This window comes from Mobula hypostoma, chromosome 9 (assembly GCF_963921235.1).
Source record: "Mobula hypostoma chromosome 9, sMobHyp1.1, whole genome shotgun sequence".
Classification (NCBI taxonomy): Eukaryota; Metazoa; Chordata; class Chondrichthyes; order Myliobatiformes; family Myliobatidae; genus Mobula; species Mobula hypostoma.
The window spans coordinates 41,641,427-41,660,115 of NC_086105.1; the positions used below are offsets into that span (position 1 = coordinate 41,641,427).

Genomic DNA, 18,689 nt, shown 5'->3' on the forward strand with positions numbered 1-18,689 from the left:
TTGTAATATATCAGGAAGTGGCTCCTGAGTCATTATTGCAGAATATATGCCAAAGCTTTATTGAATTCTATTAAGTTACTACCTGGTGTGGTATGAGAAAGAATATTGCTGGAACTTGGACATAAACCCCCCAAACAATCACAATCATGTGGGCCATTGTGTAAGTCAGGAAACTGGAGATGCATGCACGAAGACTATTCCATTAATAAAAGAGAACTTTGTGCACAATGTGTGCAATGGGGTGAGCAATGAATTATTGGAACATATATCTGATGATTTTCTAAATAATTACATTGAGGAACAGATAAAAGAACAGGAGGCTATAGATTTAATATTGTGCACATGAGGCTGCCTAACAAGATAAGGAAAGGTAGTAGCATGGATAGACCATTGGCTGATTGCCAGGGGGCAGAGAGTGGGAATAAAGGGAGCCTTTCCTGATTCGCTACTGGTGTTCTGCAGGGGTCAGTGTTAGGACCTCTTATTTTTATGTTGTACGTCAATGATTTGGATGATGGAATTGATGGCTTTTTAGCCAAGTTTGCAGACTATACGAGGATAGGCAGAGAGGCAGTAAGTGTTAAGGAAACAGGGAGGCCGCAGAAAGACAGAGTAGGAGAAGTGGCAAATGGAATACGATGTCGGGAAGTGCATGATCATGCACTTTCGTAGAAGGAATAGAAGTATAGACTATTTTCTAAACGGGGTGAAAATTCCAACATCTGAGGTGCAAAGGGACTTGGGAGAGCTTATGCAGATCTCCTGAAGGTTAATTTGCAGATTGAGTTGGTGGTGAGGAAGGCAAATGCATTGTTAGCATTCATTTTGAGAGGAATAGAATATAAACAAAGATGCAAGGCTGAGGCTTTATAAGGCAGAAGTGAGGTCTCGCTGAGTATTGTGATCATTTTTGGGGCCCCTTATTTAAGAAAAGATGCACTGAATTTGCAGTGGTTTCAGAAGAGGTTCATGAGAATGATTCCAGGACTAAAAACTTATTGTATGAGGAGTGATTGATGGCTCTGGGCCTTTACTTGGTGGAATTTAGAAGAATGAGGGGGACCTCCCCAAAAGGTCAAGATAGAATGTATGTGGAGAGGATGTTTCCGTATGCTGGGGGAGTCTAGGAACTGAGGACACAGCCCAAGCATTGAAAGGCATACATTAAGAATGGCGATGAGGAGGAATTCCTTTAGCCGGGGGGGGGGGGTGAGGGGTGAATCTGTGGACTTCACTGCCATAGGTGGCAGTGGAGGTCAGGTCATTGTGTGTATTTAAGGTAGAGGTTTATAGATTCTTGAATAGTCATGGTGTGAAAGGTTACAGGGAGAAGACAGGAGATTGGGGTTGAAGGGGAAATAGATTGGCCATGATGAAATGGTACGGCAGAGAGGATGGGCCAAGTGGCCCCAACCTGCTCCTGTCTTATGGTTTAATAGCTCATTGAGGATGTGCAGCTTTTAATGATTATAATGATAGACTATCATCTTAAAATGCTTTAGTTCATTCCAGTCTTAAATGCTGATAGGCACTCTTGGAGGGCACGAGGTGGTAGATCCGATGGATGCCAGAAGTCGTAGAAGATAACATGAACCCATGAGTACTGCCTCATTAGTTTGCTCTCCTTATGCTCTTTATTTTTAAATATATTTCTTATTGTAACTTACGAAGTAATTTATTCATGACAACAAATTGCATGACAAATGATAATAAACCAGATTCTAATATTTTGATTATGATGAATCAAAAGGTAAGACAGTGGAAACAACAATGGTTAATGTTTAAAAATAATATATGCAGTAGTTTACAAGTAATATATACTCCCTTTAAGGCAAAAACAAGCACATGAAGAGTGTTTCACATATGGCTGCCAAGAGGAATTAAAATTAGATTAAAAGCAAAGGCTTAAAATGTTGACAAAAAGAGTAAGGCTGAGAAATGGGAACACTTCAGAAATCAAGAAAGGAAACTAAAATGATAGCAGGTTAATGTGAAACCCAAAACATATTATAGGAACTCCTATAGATTGTTAAAAATTACAGTTTAAATTAATGCACATCACTAACAGATTAAATTGGCAGACATTATATTAAGGCATGAGTAAGCATCAGAGGAAGTATACTCTAGTTTATCTTCAGCTTGCCGATATCCTTTGCCTCAACCTAAAGAAAGAAGCATTTTTTGTCTGTTTTAGGGAAGAAAGCACTGAAAACTTGATGTGAATGGTAGAGCTGTATAGGTCCAGATTAAATGAGGAATTAAAATAATCAGCATTTGTAAGAAACTAGTTTTGGAAACTAATGGACATTAAAAACAATTACTCTCCAGGATCAATTGATCTGCCCTAGTAAAGATACCTGCTAGTGCATTCACTATCTCCACAGGAACCTCTTTTGAAAGTGACCTGTAGAGATAATGAATGCTCTGGCATTCACCTTAAAATTCCACAGATACTTGAACAGTTTCCACAAACCAATAATAAAGAGAGGGGCAGAGGGGCAGAGGGGCAACAAGGACCAATTTTCCTGATGTCAAAAATAGGGAAATTGTTGGAATCTCTTAAGGATGTGGTAATAGAGCATCTAGAAAATAATGACGTGGGAGATAATGAAATTTGTCCAATATTGAGAGTTAACCATAATGACACCTGGGATAGGAAGCTTGTCCTATTAAGTACACTGAAGTTGTATTTAGTTCAGATTTCTTGCTTGGAAGTTTTTTTTTCATATTCCATACGGAGTAGCACAGTGGCCCAGGTTCAATCCTAATCTCCTGGGGGGTGGGTGGGTGGGGGGGAGGAGTGTCTATGTGGACTTTGTGTTCTATGAATGTGTGCATTTGTCAGTATTAAATATAATAAGGGTGGGGTGGGGTGGGGGTGGGGGAGTGGATGGTCATGAGAAGGTTGGGAAAACGAAAAGTGGAACTGAAGGATTTGTGCAAATGCGTGGCAGGTGTAGAGTTGATGGGCCGAAGGGCCTGTTTCCTGCTGTAACTTTCTATGACATTTACCTGATGATGAACAGAGACTAGCACAGCAGACAATGTGCTCTGTCCTCTCTTTTCAAAGGTCACTTACTAATATATGGAAACCTCTCTTCATCTCCATTTTCACCAGTGCTTTAAGAGATTAGAATCTCACAGATTCTTAAGTTAGAATGCTGAAATGGAATTGTATCACTTTACAACAGATACTCAAATGGTCCAATTTTATTTTAATTGTTGTAGAAATAAAATTCTGTGGCCTATTACTCAAACATTAATTGACAGTTTTTAACAGAGACAGGCCATATTTTTTTGAATCGTCCACAATTACTTCAGTATACCACGTGAACATGAGCAAACTCTACCTGACGGAAACAAATAAACATCAGTAACAGAGTCTATACAAAATCAACCAGAGACAGAGTCAATGGGCAATGCTTCAAGTAAAATCCCTGTTGTGCTGCAGTTACTAAGTAAATAAAAAATGTTTTAGAGATGATAGAGTACAGGTATTTTCTTCAAAACAGCATTTGATGCACTACATAGCATGCAATAATAGCTGTACAAACTAGCGAGCCAACATTGCCATTGCTAGAATAAACAGAATTTGGGGAAGACGTAGTTGACATTAGATTTGTAATTTGTGACTTGGTGGGCATTTCTATGTAGGTATCCAGATTGATGCAATAGTCTGGATTAACACAGGTGTCCAGTTCAGTGATATAGTTCGCTATATCAGCAACCGATTCACAAGTCTGCCCTGCATAGCACTGGCAAATAAAATTTTCAGCAAAGAAGATTATATCTTCAAAAGAAGCTTGTCCTATAACTATGTATCCTTTGTTGGTTCTCCTTATCCTGAAGTTCGCAGGGTTCAAATGCAGGTAATGAGCAGAGTCCCAGACCTTCCGCACACACCGCCCTTTGTTGAGGCACAGTATTTTACTGCAGAGCTTGGCTGCAGATGTCACATTAACAATGTAAGGATTCAGGACTTCTTTAACGTAGTTATCAACGGTCAAACACATCAGCTGTAAGATACAATTACAAAAGATTTCTCCCATGTTTAATCATGACAGACTATTCACGTATAGTTACTAAAATAAGCAGAAGCATCTACTTATTCATCATAAATCATTCAGAGAAAAGTTATCCCCTTGTTATACAATAATTTAATCAGACTGAACAAACTATCTATTTGAGTCCTGTCAAAGGGTCTCGGCCTGAAATGTCAGCTGAACTTTTTTTCATAGATGCTGCCTGGCCTGCTGAGTTCCTCCAGCATTTTGTGTGTGTTATTTAAGCTAGCTATTAATTTTGTTGCTATATTGGTTAAGTTTCCTCATATGCTAAAATGCGTGACTTAATTTTTTCCACAATAATATTTAAATCAGCTTACTTCTGGGAACTTTTACTGATGGCATGAATGATACAGAGCACTCATACAGGAACAGTATATTGTAATGAACACAAGACATTTTACAGTGGGACTTAGCAGACGTCTGTTTGGCCTAGTTCAAGGCAATGGAGTCTGGAACATGGAGCTACCTACAAGCAGGTCTCCCTCAAGAACTCTACTCAGCTTTGCTACAAGTTTAGGCTTCCCACTACCAAACCTCAGCCTAATCACCTATCCACTATCCTTTTACAATCCAATCCCTTATCAGAAACTGGCAGTGATTCTTTTAACACCTACTGAAACCAAGCCAACACTCAGGCCTTGTTACTCCATGGTCAAGGTCTTGTTACTCTATGCCATCACAACTGAATATCTGGTCTGCTCTCTTCCATCAGGATCTCACTTGCAATTCTTCTTTTCCCCTCACAAGGGAAGAACAGGTTGAAAGAGGCAAGACCTTTGTGGGCAAGAGGCTGATTCTATTCTATACAAAACCTGTAGCTTGTGAATAATTGAACACTGCGTAGGATATCCAGCTCTTACGACATGTTGGCGTTAGGCTTAGCACTTGGTTCTTGCTTTGGAGCATTTAAGCCAAATGCAATATACCTTCTGCTGTATTAAAAAAAGTATTAATATTGAAGTAGTAGAATAGATTCAGCAGTGGCTGGATGGGAGGTGCCAGAGAGCAGTGATGGATAACCGTTTGCCAGATTGGAGGCCGGTGACTAGCAGTGTGCCTCAGGGATCTGTACTGGGTCCACTGTTATTTGTCATATACATTAATGATCTGGATGATGGGGTGGAAAATTAGATAAGTATGCAAATGATACTAAGATAGGTGGAGTTGTGGATAATGAAGCAGGTTTTTAAAGCTTGCAGAGAGATTTAGGCCAGTTAGAAGAGTGGGCTGAAAGATGGCAGATGGAGTTTAATGCTGATAAATGTGAGGTGCTACATTTTGGTAGGACTAATCAAAATAGGACATACATGGTAAATGGTAGGGCATTGAAGAATGCAGTAGAACAGAGAGATCTAGGAATAATGGTGCATAGTTCCCTGAAGGTGGAATCTCATGTGGATAGGGTGGTGAAGAAAGCTTTTGGTATGCTGGCCTTTATAAATCAGAGCATTGAATATAGGAGTTGGGATGCAAGGTTGAAATTGTACAAGGCATTGGTGAGGCCAAATTTGGAGTACTGTGTACAGTTTTGGCCACCGAATTATAGGAAGGATGTCAACAAAATAGAGAGAGTACAGAGAAGAATCACTAAAATGTTACCTGGGTTTCATCACCTAAGTTACAGAGAAAGGTTGAACAAGTTGGGTCTTTATTCCTTGGAGCGTAGAAGGTTGAGGGGGGACTTGATAGAGGTATTTAAAATTATGAGGGGGATAGATAGAGTTGACATGGATAAGCTTTTTCCATTGAGAGTGGGGGAGATTCAAACAAGAGGACATGAGTTGAGAGTTAAAGGGCAAAAGTTTAGGGGTAACATAAGGGGGAACTTCTTTACTCAGAGTGGTAGCTGTGTGGAACGAGCATTCCAGCAGAAGTGGTTGAGGCAGGTTCGATGTGGTCATTTAAAGTTAAATTGGACAGCTATATGGACAGGAAAGGAATGGAGGGATATGGGCTGAGTGCAGGTCGGTGGGACTAGGTGAGAGTAAGTGTTTGGCATGGACCAGAAGGGCCGAGACGTTCAGCATGGACTAGAAGGGCCGAGATGGCCTGTTTCCGTGCTGTAATTATTATATGGTTATATAGTCCAGCAGAGGCCAGTTTGATGATTCAAAAATGATACCAAGTCCTGTGTAACCGTATTACCACATTAACCCACTGCTGAAATTGGGAAGAAGCCTAATCCCAAATAACTGCAGTACAAATAATGCACCTTCATCTCAAAAATTATCAGACTTCAAATATATTTACCCTTGTTTCTGTCATATTCAAACTGCCCCATACAACAAACCCAGCTGTTCCCAGAGCAGCACTTTCCCCAATAGTGTGGAGAAGATCAATCTGTAAAGAGAAAGTTCAAAAAGAAAAAGTTATGCTTCAAATTCCGTCAAAGAAAATATTTCCATATACATCACCCAGAATACTTTTGTTTTAATCTTTCTGCATTTTGTAACTCATGGCAAATTCTTCCATTTACAAAGCAACTCAAGGCAATTTACAAGGTACATTAACAAATGTAACACCCTGGTAAAGGTTTCACTGCTAACATTATAGGGTATTTCACGTAATAGTCTTTCTGTAGATTATGTATGGTTAGAGATAACGGATGCTTCAGAATGCGAGCCGTCCAATCAGAGGAGTGGCTTTTTTTTGTGTACCTGACAGCGGTCTGACCTTTGGTCTTTGTTCAGCAGGAAATGAAGAGAGAAAACGCTGGAGTGAACCAACTGCTCACACAAACCAGGTTTTGGGTGGGAGAGACGTCCCAATCTCACGGATTTGGCAGGACCGAGTGTGTATTCCCTAGACTTACGCAGCCCAAGAAAACAGGGGTTTCACAAAGAAAACATGCAGACAGATGACCAAATGTTTGGTCAAATGGATTTCCAAGAGGTGTTCGAGAGGAAGGAAAGGTAGAGGTTAAGATTCCGTAGTATTGCAGAGCTTAGGGATTCAGCAGCTGAAGGTACTAACACCAGTGACTAACTCTGGGAATGAATAAGAACAGGTGGTTGTTTTGAAAGGTTCCAGGTCAGAAGGATTTTATAGAAACATGCGAGTCATCTTTGAAAGGTGAAAACAATGAAGGCAATTTTAAAATCAGGAGTTACTATAGGTGGTGAGGGATGACTGAAATGTTGTGGGTGGGATAGGACAGGAAATACCAGATGATCTCATTTACAGAGAATTGAACAAATTGCAGTGGAATAACTTCTTCCCGAGGTAACACGGGTGTGGCAGAATGTTTCAGCAGCAGCTGATCTGAGAAAGGGCTGGACTGTTATGAAGGAGGAAATAAGAGAAATTAATGAAACCAGGAGGGAAAGGAACTTAATTTGCTATTTGTATGGGTGCATCACCGACAATAATGTTTAACCTATATGTAATGACTACATCAGCCACTTTCTTACTGACATGCCACATGCGTTCGGCACAGACTAGATGGGCCAAAGGGCCCATTTCTGTGCTGTACTTTTCTATGATTCCATGACCAGCCCATATGATAAACATACAATGGATGCAAAGTTTAAACTCAACCAGGGGTCACATGTGACATCCAGCTGTGAAAGGTCTTTTTCCATTATTGGACAGTGGCCAGCAAGAGGGAAGGAATCACTCACTTAGGACTGAAGGACTAGCTTTTGATCTTCCCAATGTTTATGTCTGTTCACCCAGTGCTTAATGTATTTTAGTAGTTAATGCTTTGAAATTGGGAATCTTGGATTTACTTTGGTAGGTAACTAAAGATTTGTCTCTTCTCAAAAGCCTGTTTCATCTTACCTCAGATAGATATTCCATGGGAGAATCAGTGAACACAGGGCGGGTGTAAACATACAGAGGAGGAGAGTACTCCTGGGCAGAAAGTACTGCCACACGCTTTGCTTCTTCGATACGGTGACGTACAAACTTAGCAGCAGCGACCGAATCTCGTAGTGTTGTCTGCAGATAGATGGATGGAAAAAGTGCTGTGCTTTCATTCCAAAGCCAGAGAAGTTCATTGTTTCTTGCTATTTCAATATCAGGGCATCTCCCTGTGTAGTTAACAACTGAATCCTTGTAGTTGTAATTATAACACTCTGGGTACAAGTAATATCCCCATAAGTGATTTGGTCTTAATGATTTACCCAACTTTAAAGTTGCTAACATTAATTCTCTTGCATGTTCTTCAAATTCATTCTTGGCAATCTCAGTTGCATCTTTCATATTCATTAAATCATTTTGTTCCATAACCAGCTTGATAGATTTTATTCTGTAAATATCTTTCTGGTCCCAATTTCTTATCCACTGTGGCCTCCAGTTTTCCCAGTTTATCACTGCTAGTCCAGGATTCACATCTGAAGGAATATAGTGCTGAAAATCTTCCTTCGTCTTTAATAGGTGATGGTATAAAGACACCAGCTGAGGTAAGCCACCATTAAAAGCTTCGTTAGTCAACTCATCATAATATGGATAATAGCCAAGTCTGTTGTGGTAGAATATTGTGATCTGTTGTCCTGTAGCGGATTCTAAGGGGCTGCCAACAACTTCAAACAGGCTCAAATCTATTGTTATACCAAATCGACTGTCACATAATTCAGTGGGTGCATTCCACAAAGCAGTGAAGGGGGAGATCTTGTTCAAGAGATGCACAGTTTGAGGTAATGGTTGGCTGAGGCAGCTGGAAGCAAGTAGAGTAAACTGTATAATTGCTATAGAGAGACGGTTGTTGTGGCTGCATTTAAAGTTATGGCATCTCATTATTGCATCAAGGTACTGTACCAAAGAAAACAAAAGATTTTTATTGCTAAGTAATTGTAGCAGCAAACTGTTTGATCTTCCTTAGATATCAACTCTAAAGGCACATTGAAATCCTGTTATTCTAAGGGGAGGAGATTTAACTTATAAAATAGAGAGGCTTTGATGGAACTCTAGATTTGTGATGACTTGAACCATTAACTACTTCTCTCCCCACAGATGCTGCCTGATCTGTGAGCATTTCCAGAATGATCTATTTTCATTCTAGATTCATCATACCTTCTTGCAAGTCCATGCGTCAGCTGATTGATTTATTTTACCTTTGCCATTTCAATCTACTTTTTTTTAAAATGCAAGCTGTGAATATCTTAATACCAGTACACTGACCACTATTGAAAATGATGAAGCCAGTTAAGAAGACCATCACTGTATGGCATGAGGTAAATTCTATACTTCAGGACTGTTTGAATAGACTAACTGGCTAACTAACTTCAAGGCAGCCAGAAACAGAGAAGACAAAGAGCTGGAAGGTTCTGAGGAGTCTGTATAGAGTGAATATTGCCAGGAAACTTCTTACTGGAAATCTTGAACTGAAAATATAAGAATTTGCCCATTTAAGACTGAAATAAAGCAGTTTTTTCCTCTCTTAAGTATTCCTGTATCTTTGGAGCTCCTGATTAATAGAAGCAAGTATTTACGGGGAGGTAAAGTCTTTAAAAAGCAAATGGGAGGAGAAATATTTCAGGAGGAGTACCGAAATACAGGATTGAGATTATAATCAAGTCTATTGAAAGAAAGGACAGGTTAGAGAGGCTGAATACCATCCCCCTCTTCCAAATTCATTTATTGGCATCTAGTGGAGATATTGTGGAGACAGATGCTGTTAAGACCTCAAAGTCAGCAATCAAAAAGTTGAGCATGGTGCAACTTATGTCCTGAGCAAGAAGTATTGTAGCAAAGGCAGATGAGCTCAGGGCATGGATCCACACCCAGAATTATGATATTGCAGCTATTAGTGAGGCATGGTTGAAGAAGGGGCAAGGACTGGCAGCTCAACATTCCAGGGTTCTGTCTGTTGTTTTAGACATGACAGAGTGGGAGGGATTGAAAGAGGAGGGGTGGCATTACTGGTCAAGGAAAATGTCATGGCAGTGGTCAGTCAGGACAGACTGGAGAACTCATCTAGTGAGGCATTATGAGTGTCACTGAATAATAAGAAAGGTATGATCACGTTAATGGGGCTACAGTGTATTGAAGACCATCTAACAGTCTGAGGGATTTAGAGAAACAGATTTGTAGAAATTGCACACTGTTGCAAGAAACACAAGGTTGTTATAGTAGGTGATTTTAACTTTCCACATATTGACTGGACTCCCATACTGTAAAATGACTAGATAGGATAAAGTTTGTCAAATGTGTTCAGAAAAGTTTACTTAATCAGTACATGGAAGTCCCAACAAGGAAGTGAGCGATAATTGATCTGCTATTAGGGAATGAGACAGGGCAGGTGTCAGAAGTTTGTGTAGGTCAGCACTTTGCATCTAGTCATCTCAATGCTATTAGTTTCCAAATATACAAAAAGGTAGGTCTGGTCCTCGGGTTAAGATTCTAAATTGGAGAAAGGCCAATTTCTTTTAATAGTATCAGAAAGGATCTGGCAAGTGTGGACTAGGACAGGCTGTTTTTTGGCAATGGTGTACTTGGTAAGTGGAAGGCCTTCAAAGTGAAATATTGAGAGAACAAAGCTTGTATGTGCCTGTCAGAATAAAAAGTAAACATAACAGCTGCAGGGAAACTTGGTTTTCAAAAGATATTGAGGCCACGGTTAGGAAAAAAAAACAGGTGCATAGCAGGTACAGGCAGGTAGGAACAAATTAGATGATTATGGAGGACAAGAAATGCAACAGAACACTTAAGAAAGAAGAAAGAAATCAGGAGGACAAAAAGGCATGAGGTTGCTCTAGCACGCAAGGTGAAGGAGAATCCCAAGGGATTCTACAGATATATTAAGAGCAAAATGATCACAAGGGACAAAATTGATCCTCTGGAAGTTCAGAATGGTAACCATGCGTTGAGTGAAAAGAGATGGGAAAGATCTTAAATGCATTTTTTGCATCTGTATTTACTCAGGAAATAGACAAAGTCTATAGAAGTGAGGCAAAACAGCATCAACTCCATGGACTATACAGATTACAGAGGAGGGAGAGTTTGCTGTCTAGAAGCAAATTAGAACATAGAACATAGAATAGTACAGCACAGTACCGGCCCTTCAGCCCACAATGTTGTGCTGACCCTCAAACCCTGCCTCCCATATAAGCCCCCACTTTAGATTCCTCCATACACCTGTCTAGTAGTCTCTTAAACTTCACTAGTGTATCTGCCTCCACCACTGACTCAGGCAGTGCATTCCACGCACCAACCACTCTCTGAGTAAAAAACCTTCCTCTAATATACCCCTTGAACTTCCCACCCCTTACCTTAAAGCCATGTCCTCTTGTATTGAGCAGTGGTGCCCTGGGGAAGAGGCGCTGGCTATCAACCCTACCTATTCCTCTTATTATCTTGTACACCTCTATCATGTCTCCTCTCATCCTCCTTCTCTCAAAGGAGTAAAGATCTAGCTCTCTTATTCTCTGATCGTAATGCATACTTTCTAAACCAGGCAGCCTCCTTGTAAATCTCCTCTGTACCCTTTCCAATGCTTCCACATCCTTTCTATAGTGAGGTGACCAGAACTGGACACAATACTCCAAGTGTGGCCTAACCAGAGTTTTATAGTGCTGCATCATTACATCGCGACTCTTAAACTCTATCCCTCGACTTATGGAAGCTAACACCCCATAAGCTTTCTTAACTACCCTATCCACCTGTGAGGCAACTTTCAGGGATCTGTGGACATGTACCCCAAGATCCCTCTGCTCCTCCACACTACCAAGTATCCTGCCATTTACTTTGTACTCTGCCTTGGAGTTTGTCCTTCCAAAGTGTACCACCTCACACTTCTCCGGGCTGAACTCCATCTGTCACTTCTCAGCCCACTTCTGCATCCTATCAATGTCTCTCTGCAATCTTTGACAATCCTCTACACTATCTACAATGCCACCAACCTTTGTGTCGTCTGCAAACTTGCCAACCCACCCTTCTACCCCCACATCCAGGTCGTTAATAAAAATCACAAAAAGTAGAGGTCCCAGAACAGATCCTTGTGGGACACCACTAGTCACAATCCTCCAATCTGAATGTACTCTCTCCACCACCACCCTCTGCCTTCTGCAGGCAATCCAATTCTGAATCCACCTGGCCGAACTTCCCTGGATCCCATGCCTTCTAACTTTCTGAATAAGCCTACCGTGTGGAACCTTGTCAAATGCCTTACTAAAATCCATATAGATCACATCCACTGCACTACCCTCATCTATATGCCTGGTCACCTCTTCAAAGAACTCTATCAGGCTTGTTAGACACGATCTGCCCTTCACAAAGCCATGCTGACTGTCCCTGATCAGAACATGATTCTCTAAATGCCCATAGATCCTATCTCTAAGAATCTTTTCCAACAGCCTTCCCACCACAAAAGTAAGGCTCACTGGTCTATAATTACCCGGACTATCCCTACTACCTTTTTTGAACAAGGGAACAACATTCGCCTCCCTCCAATCCTCCGGTACCATTCCCGTGGACAACGAGGACATAAAGATCCTAGCCAGAGGCTCAGCAATCTCTTCTCTCGCCTCGTGGAGCAGCCTGGGGAATATTCCATCAGGCCCCAGGGACTTATCTGTCTTAATGTATTTTAACAACTCCAACACCTCCTCTCTCTTAATATCAGCATGCTCCAGAACATCAACCTCACTCATATTGTCCTCACCATCATCAAGTTCTCTCTCATTGGTGAATACCGAAGAGAAGTATTCTTTGAGGACCTCGCTCACTTCCACAGCCTCCAGGCACATCTTCCCACCTTTATCTCTAATCGGTCCTACCTTCACTCCTGTCATCCTTTTTTTCTTCACATAATTTAAGAATGCCTTGGGGTTTTCCTTTACCCTACTCACCAAGGCCTTCTCGTGCCCCCTTCTTGCTCTTCTCAGCCCCTTAAGCTCCTTTCTTGCTTCTCTATATTCCTCAATAGACCCATCTGATCCGTGCTTCCTAAACCTCATGTATGCTGCCTTCTTCCACCTGACTAGATTTTCCACCTCACTTGTCACCCATGGCTCCTTCACCCTACCATACTTTATCTTCCTCACCGGGACAAATTTATCCCTTACATCCCACAAGAGATCTCTAAACATCAACCACATGTCCATAGTACATTTCCCTGCAAAAACATCATCCCAATTCACACCTGCAAGTTCTAGCCTTATAGCCTCATAATTAGGGTAGATATATCCCAGTGCTTGACCAGGTGTTCCCTCAGACCCTGTGAGAGGCAATTGCAGAAATTGTTGGGGCCCTAGCAAAGATATTTAAATCATCCTTTGTGACAAATGAGGTACCAGAGGACCAGAGGATAGCCAATGTTGTTCTGCTACTTAAGAAGGGCTATAAAATAAACCAGGAAATTATAGGCTGGTAATTCTGACATCAGTAGTGGGACTGGATATATGTGCATTTAGATAGACATCAACAGATTAAGGAAAGTCAGCATGGCTTCATGCATGGTAGATCGTGTCTAACCAATCTTATAGAGTTTTTCGAGGAAGTTACCAGGAAAGTGGATGAAGGCAAGGCAGTGGGGATTGCCGACATGGACTCTAGCAAGGCATTTACAAGGTCCTACAGGGGAGGTTGGTCAAGAAGGTTCATTCACTCAGCATTGAAGATAGTAAATTGGATTAAACATCGGCTTTGTGGGAAAAGCCAGCGAGTGGTAGTAGATGGTTGCCTCTCTGAGTGGAGTCCTGTGACTAGTGGAGTGCCGCGGGAATTGGTATTGGGTCTGATGTTGTTTGTCATCTATATCAATGATCTGGATAATAATGTGGCAAATCTGTGGATGACATCTGTTGTGTCTGTGCAAAACAACACATCAACTAAATAAAAGCATGCATGCGGGAGGTGGCTTTAACTGGTATGAGAGAGAAACAATGCAGGTACAGACAACAGAACAAAATGCAGAGCTAAGGGGAGAACCATTGCTCTAACAGAAAGAGATCCATACATTACAATACCAAGTTTGGGGGTGTAGTGGAGAGTGAGGAAGACTATCATGGCATGCAGCAGGTTCTGGACCCACTGAAAAAATGGGCAAACAACAGGAATTCTGCAGATGCTGGAAATTCAAGCAACATACATCAAAGTCCTGACGAAGGGTCTCGGCCTGAAATGTCGACTGCACCTCTTCCTACAGATGCTGCTTGGCCTGCTGCTTTCAGCAGCAACTTTGAAAAAATGGGCAGATGGAATTTAATGGAGACAAATGCAAGGTCTTGCACTTTGGCAGGACCAGCCAGGGTATTAATACACAGTGATACCCTAGGTGCGGTAGAACAAAGGGATCTAGGAACACAGGTCCATAATTCATTGAAAGCCGCTTCATAGGTGGATAGGATCGTAAAGAAAGCTTTTGGCACATTGGCCTTCATAAATCAAAGTATTGAGTACAGAAGATGGGATGTTATGTTGAAGTTATATAAGACATTGGTGAGGCCTAATTTGGAGTATTGTGTGCAGTTTTCGTCACCTACTTACAGGAAAGATGTAAATACTTTGAAAGAGTACAGATAAAATGTACAAGGATGTTGGCAGATCTGGAAGACCCAAGAAATAGAGAAAGATTGAAAAGGTTAGGACATTATTCCTTGGAACGTGGAAAACTGAGGGGAGATTTGATAGAGGTATACAAAATTATGAGGGGTATACATAAGGTAAATACCAGCAAGCTTTTCTTCATTGAGGTTGGATGGGACTACCACTAGAGGTCATGGGTGAAAGGTGAAAGTTTAAGGGAAACATGAGGGGAAACTCATTCACTCAGAGTTGAGAGAGTATGGAACAAGCTGACAGTGCAAGTGGTGCACTGGAGTTCAATTTCAAAGTTTTAGATAAGTTTGGGTAGGCATGGATGGTATGGAGCCCTATGGTCCCGGTGTAGGTCGATGGGAGTAGGCAGCTTAAGTGGTTCGGCACTGACTAGATGGGCCGAAAGGCCTGTTTCTGCACTGTATATAACTCTATATACGATATGTGCAAACATAATATTTAAAACACGCGCTTCTCTGCGTTTTGTCAGATCTTCGAACTTGTGAACTTATTAGAAGCCCGAAACCAAAAACGTTTTCTGCGGTTCTCAAACAGCGTGATTTAAAACTACAACCACCAAACAATATTGAAATTCCCTCACTGAATATGTAAAATTCACTCAGGCTACTGACTGGATTATAATTGATGCCAATTTTAATACTTACAGGTTACTGACATTTTTAACATATTGGAACCATCAGGAAATATGCTTGGCCAGTGAAAATGACACGAGCGATTTATGCAACATACATCAAAGTTGCTGGTGAACGCAGCAGGCCAGGCAGCATCTATAGGAAGAGGCGCAGTCGACGTTTCAGGCCGAGACCCTTCGTCAGGACTCGTCTCGGCCTGAAACGTCGACTGCGCCTCTTCCTATAGATGCTGCCTGGCCTGCTGCGTTCACCAGCAACTTTGATGTATGTTGCTTGAATTTCCAGCATCTGCAGAATTCCTGTTGTTTACGAGCGATTTATGCTGTGTTTCGAAAACCTTGCACACATGGGAACCCACACCACATGCTGAGCTTGTGTTTGCATCGGTGGTACACTAGCTACTCTCGTTGCCTTGGCAAAAGCAGTGCGATCACAAGACCGTAAACACATAGGAGCAGAATAAGGCCATTTGGCCCCTCGAGTCTGCTCCGCTATTCCATCATGGCTGATTCATTATCCCTTTAAATCCATTCTCCTGCCTTCTTCCCGTAACCTTTGACGCCCTGACTAATCTGCTGCATTAACTTCACCCTCCACAGCCAACCATGGCAATGAATTCCACAGATTCACCACCCCCTAGCTAAAGAAATTTCTTATCTCCGTTCTAAATAGACATCCCTCTATTCTGAGGCTGTGCCCCTCCACCACTACAGACAAAAATCCTCTCCACGTCTACTTTATCCAGGGCTTTCAATATTCGAAAGGTTTCAATGAGATCCACCCTCATTCTTCTAAACTCCAGCGAGTACAGACCCCGGGCCATCATCGCACCTGGTACGTTAACCCTTTCTTCCCAAAATTATTCTCGTAAACCTCCTCTGGATCCTTTTCAATGCCAGCACGTCTTTTCTTCGATACGTAATAGGCGTAAAACTGCTCACAATACTCCAAATGCAGTCCGACCAGTTTTTCTTTAGAAAGCCTCAGCATTACATCCTTGCTCTTATATCCTAGTCCTCTCAAAATGAATGCTAACATTGTATCAAAGTTGCTGGTGAACGCAGCGGGCCAGGCAGCATCTCTAGGAAGAGGTACAGTCGACGTTTCAGGCCGAGACCCTTCGTCAGGACAGGGTCCTTACCTGTCCTGAAACGTCGACTGTACCTCTTCCTAGAGATGCTGCCTGGCCTGCTGCGTTCACCAGCAACTTTGATGTGTGTTGCTTGAATTTCCAGCATCTGCAGAATTCCTGTTGTTTGCTATCATTGTATTTGCCTTACCACCGACTTAACCTGCAAGGTAACCGTTAGGGAATCCTGCATAAGGACTCCCAGATCCCTTCGCACCTCTGATTTTTGGATTTTCTCCCCGTTGAGAGAATCGTCTGTGCTAGTATTGCTTTGACTAACGTGCATGATCATACACTTCCCAGCACTATATTCCTGCCACTTCTTTGTCCATTCTCCTAATCTAAGATTTTCTGCAGACTCCCTGCTTCCTCGACACTACCAGCGCTTCCACCTATCTTTCTATCACCTGCAAACTTGGCCACACAACCATCAATTCCACCATCCGAAATGTTGATATATATCATGTGAAGCAGTTCGAATATCAGCCAACGAGAGGCGAAGGCACAATAGGTCAAAACCATTCGACAACAAAATCAAATAAGGACCACGAGAGATAATCTCTACAAACATGTTTGGAAATTAATCATTTAGTTCGGGGAGGTCTTTTAGAATCTCACCTACACAAAATTAAAGCTCATATTAAATTTCGCTTCATTGCTGTATTTAGGTCAAAAAAGGAATCTTCCTTCCATCAGAATTATTATAAACTTTTAAAAACTTTTATTTCTGAAACAACTGCCACGCCTTTCAATTTGTTTGCAAAATCGGCACTTACCTTCAGTCGGCAACAGACTCTACAGGTTCTTGGACGGAAATCTCTGCGAGTGCTTCCTGTTTTCTTTTACGAACTCGTGCTTTGATTTCACTTGGTGAGGTTTAATTGTTCACCTGAAATTCACTAGTAGATACACAGTAATTGCCTTTGCGGCATAGCCGCAGAAAAGCTGTTGTAAAGTTAAGTAAAGGTGTGCGCTGCCAACGTAATTCGACGTCGTTTACAAGCTTCGGTAAACCGGAACCATCCTGAAGATTTTTTTAAAGTATCAAATTGTGACCATTTAATGGCACTTCTCCCCGTAGTCATACAATCATTCCAAATTAGGAAACATCTCCCAAATGAATCTAAAAATCTGTGTTTTTTTAAAAAAAAATTCAAATGACCGTTCTTAACTTGGAAAGCATTCCTTGTCCGGTACCTTCATTTAGTTCTGCCCTGGCGGGAGACGAATCGATAGCACTAAACAAGCCTTTTACATCTTATACACAATGATACGGAAGAGGGTGGGGAGGTGAGAGTGGGAAAGAGTCATGAAGAAAAAAAATAGGTGATTATAGAGCCTGACTGTTTCCCCTCCATCGGGAAAGGGCCCTTTGTTTTCCTGCAATGAAAAGTGGTCTATTAACAAGCCGAAAGATTATGAGAAGGTATTTCATTTCCACTCTTCTCAAGATAAGGGCGGTATTAAAGAATACAATATGTTCAAAACTAATTCACAATAGAAGCATTTAAAATAGGTGAAATTGGTTATTAGAGTGTTTTCTTAGTGTTAATTAATGGAAACATGGAATGCAGTCTGTTTAAAATATATTATTAATGTTTTTATTATTGCTTGAGTTTCCACAAGATTTAGGCAACCAACAGATCCAGCACAATCTTGATTATTTTACATGTGAAAACAAAGCAAAAGCATTCCGCATATTTGGCAGAAAGGGTAAGATTTTATAATCTGAACAAATGCTTTGAGCACTTCTAACTTTAAAAATGGTTTGGGTGCTACGGAAGTAGAAATCTTTACTCACAATTTGCACTGTCGATAGACACTCCAGAGCCAGATGATTCTGGGACTGCAGCTGGTAACATAGTATTTTGAAGAGAATGCCATTAACATTTACCTGAGCATTTTTCAGTTTTCATTCATATCTTCAATAAAACATTAAAAAAATATAAAAATATTTACAGATATAAACAAAACCTGAAAAAAAACCCGGTCCAGGTTTTGATAGTGAGCCTGCCTGGGTTCATTTTTTTGAGATTTCATTCATAACTGCAATTTATTTATCTTGCTCCCTTGCATCCTTCATGCAGTTAGCTCACCAAATCTCTCCTGCCTGTTTCCCAGGATTCCTCTGGATGCACTCCTTTCCTCTCACATACCAAAACTGCAGGTTGACAGGTTAATTGGCCTTTGTAGGCACCACTTAATATGTAAGGAAACTGTTTCGCGACTGTGGAAGTAGTTTAGCTAACGCTTAGATCTAACAGACTTCAATTTAAATCATGGCTTTTACCAAGTTTTTAGTATGTTCCAAAGGAATCTGCAGCTCCGCGAAGTACTTTATTGTAGCAAATATGGTGGTCA

General features: G+C 41.2%; 1 protein-coding gene across 1 annotated transcript; it reads right to left on the bottom strand.

Annotated features, from left to right (window-relative positions):
- Nucleotides 1-1,625: 1,625 nt before the first annotated feature.
- Nucleotides 1,626-18,181, bottom strand: LOC134352370 (hyaluronidase-5-like). The gene is made up of 5 exons (XM_063059690.1): nucleotides 18,130-18,181; nucleotides 17,105-17,352; nucleotides 7,848-8,819; nucleotides 6,318-6,407; nucleotides 1,626-4,016 (listed from the first exon to the last, which is right to left on the bottom strand). Exons 3-5 carry the CDS (start codon nucleotides 8,802-8,804, stop codon nucleotides 3,504-3,506), a joined length of 1,560 nt encoding a protein of 519 aa, XP_062915760.1. The 5' UTR covers nucleotides 8,805-8,819; nucleotides 17,105-17,352; nucleotides 18,130-18,181; the 3' UTR covers nucleotides 1,626-3,503.
- Between the last annotated feature and the right edge of the window lie 508 nt (nucleotides 18,182-18,689).

What these genes read in the sequence shown, in the direction of transcription:
- LOC134352370 (XM_063059690.1), bottom strand. Translation starts at nt 8,804, where the DNA reads ATGAGATGCCATAACTTTAAATGCAGCCACAACAACCGTCTCTCTATA. An exon ending in CCATGGAATATCTATCTGAG is followed by an intron (nt 6,408 to 7,847) that starts GTAAGATGAAAC and finishes TTCTCTTTACAG; the next exon opens with ATTGATCTTCTCCACACTAT. An exon ending in TGAATATGACAGAAACAAGG is followed by an intron (nt 4,017 to 6,317) that starts GTAAATATATTT and finishes TGTATCTTACAG; the next exon opens with CTGATGTGTTTGACCGTTGA.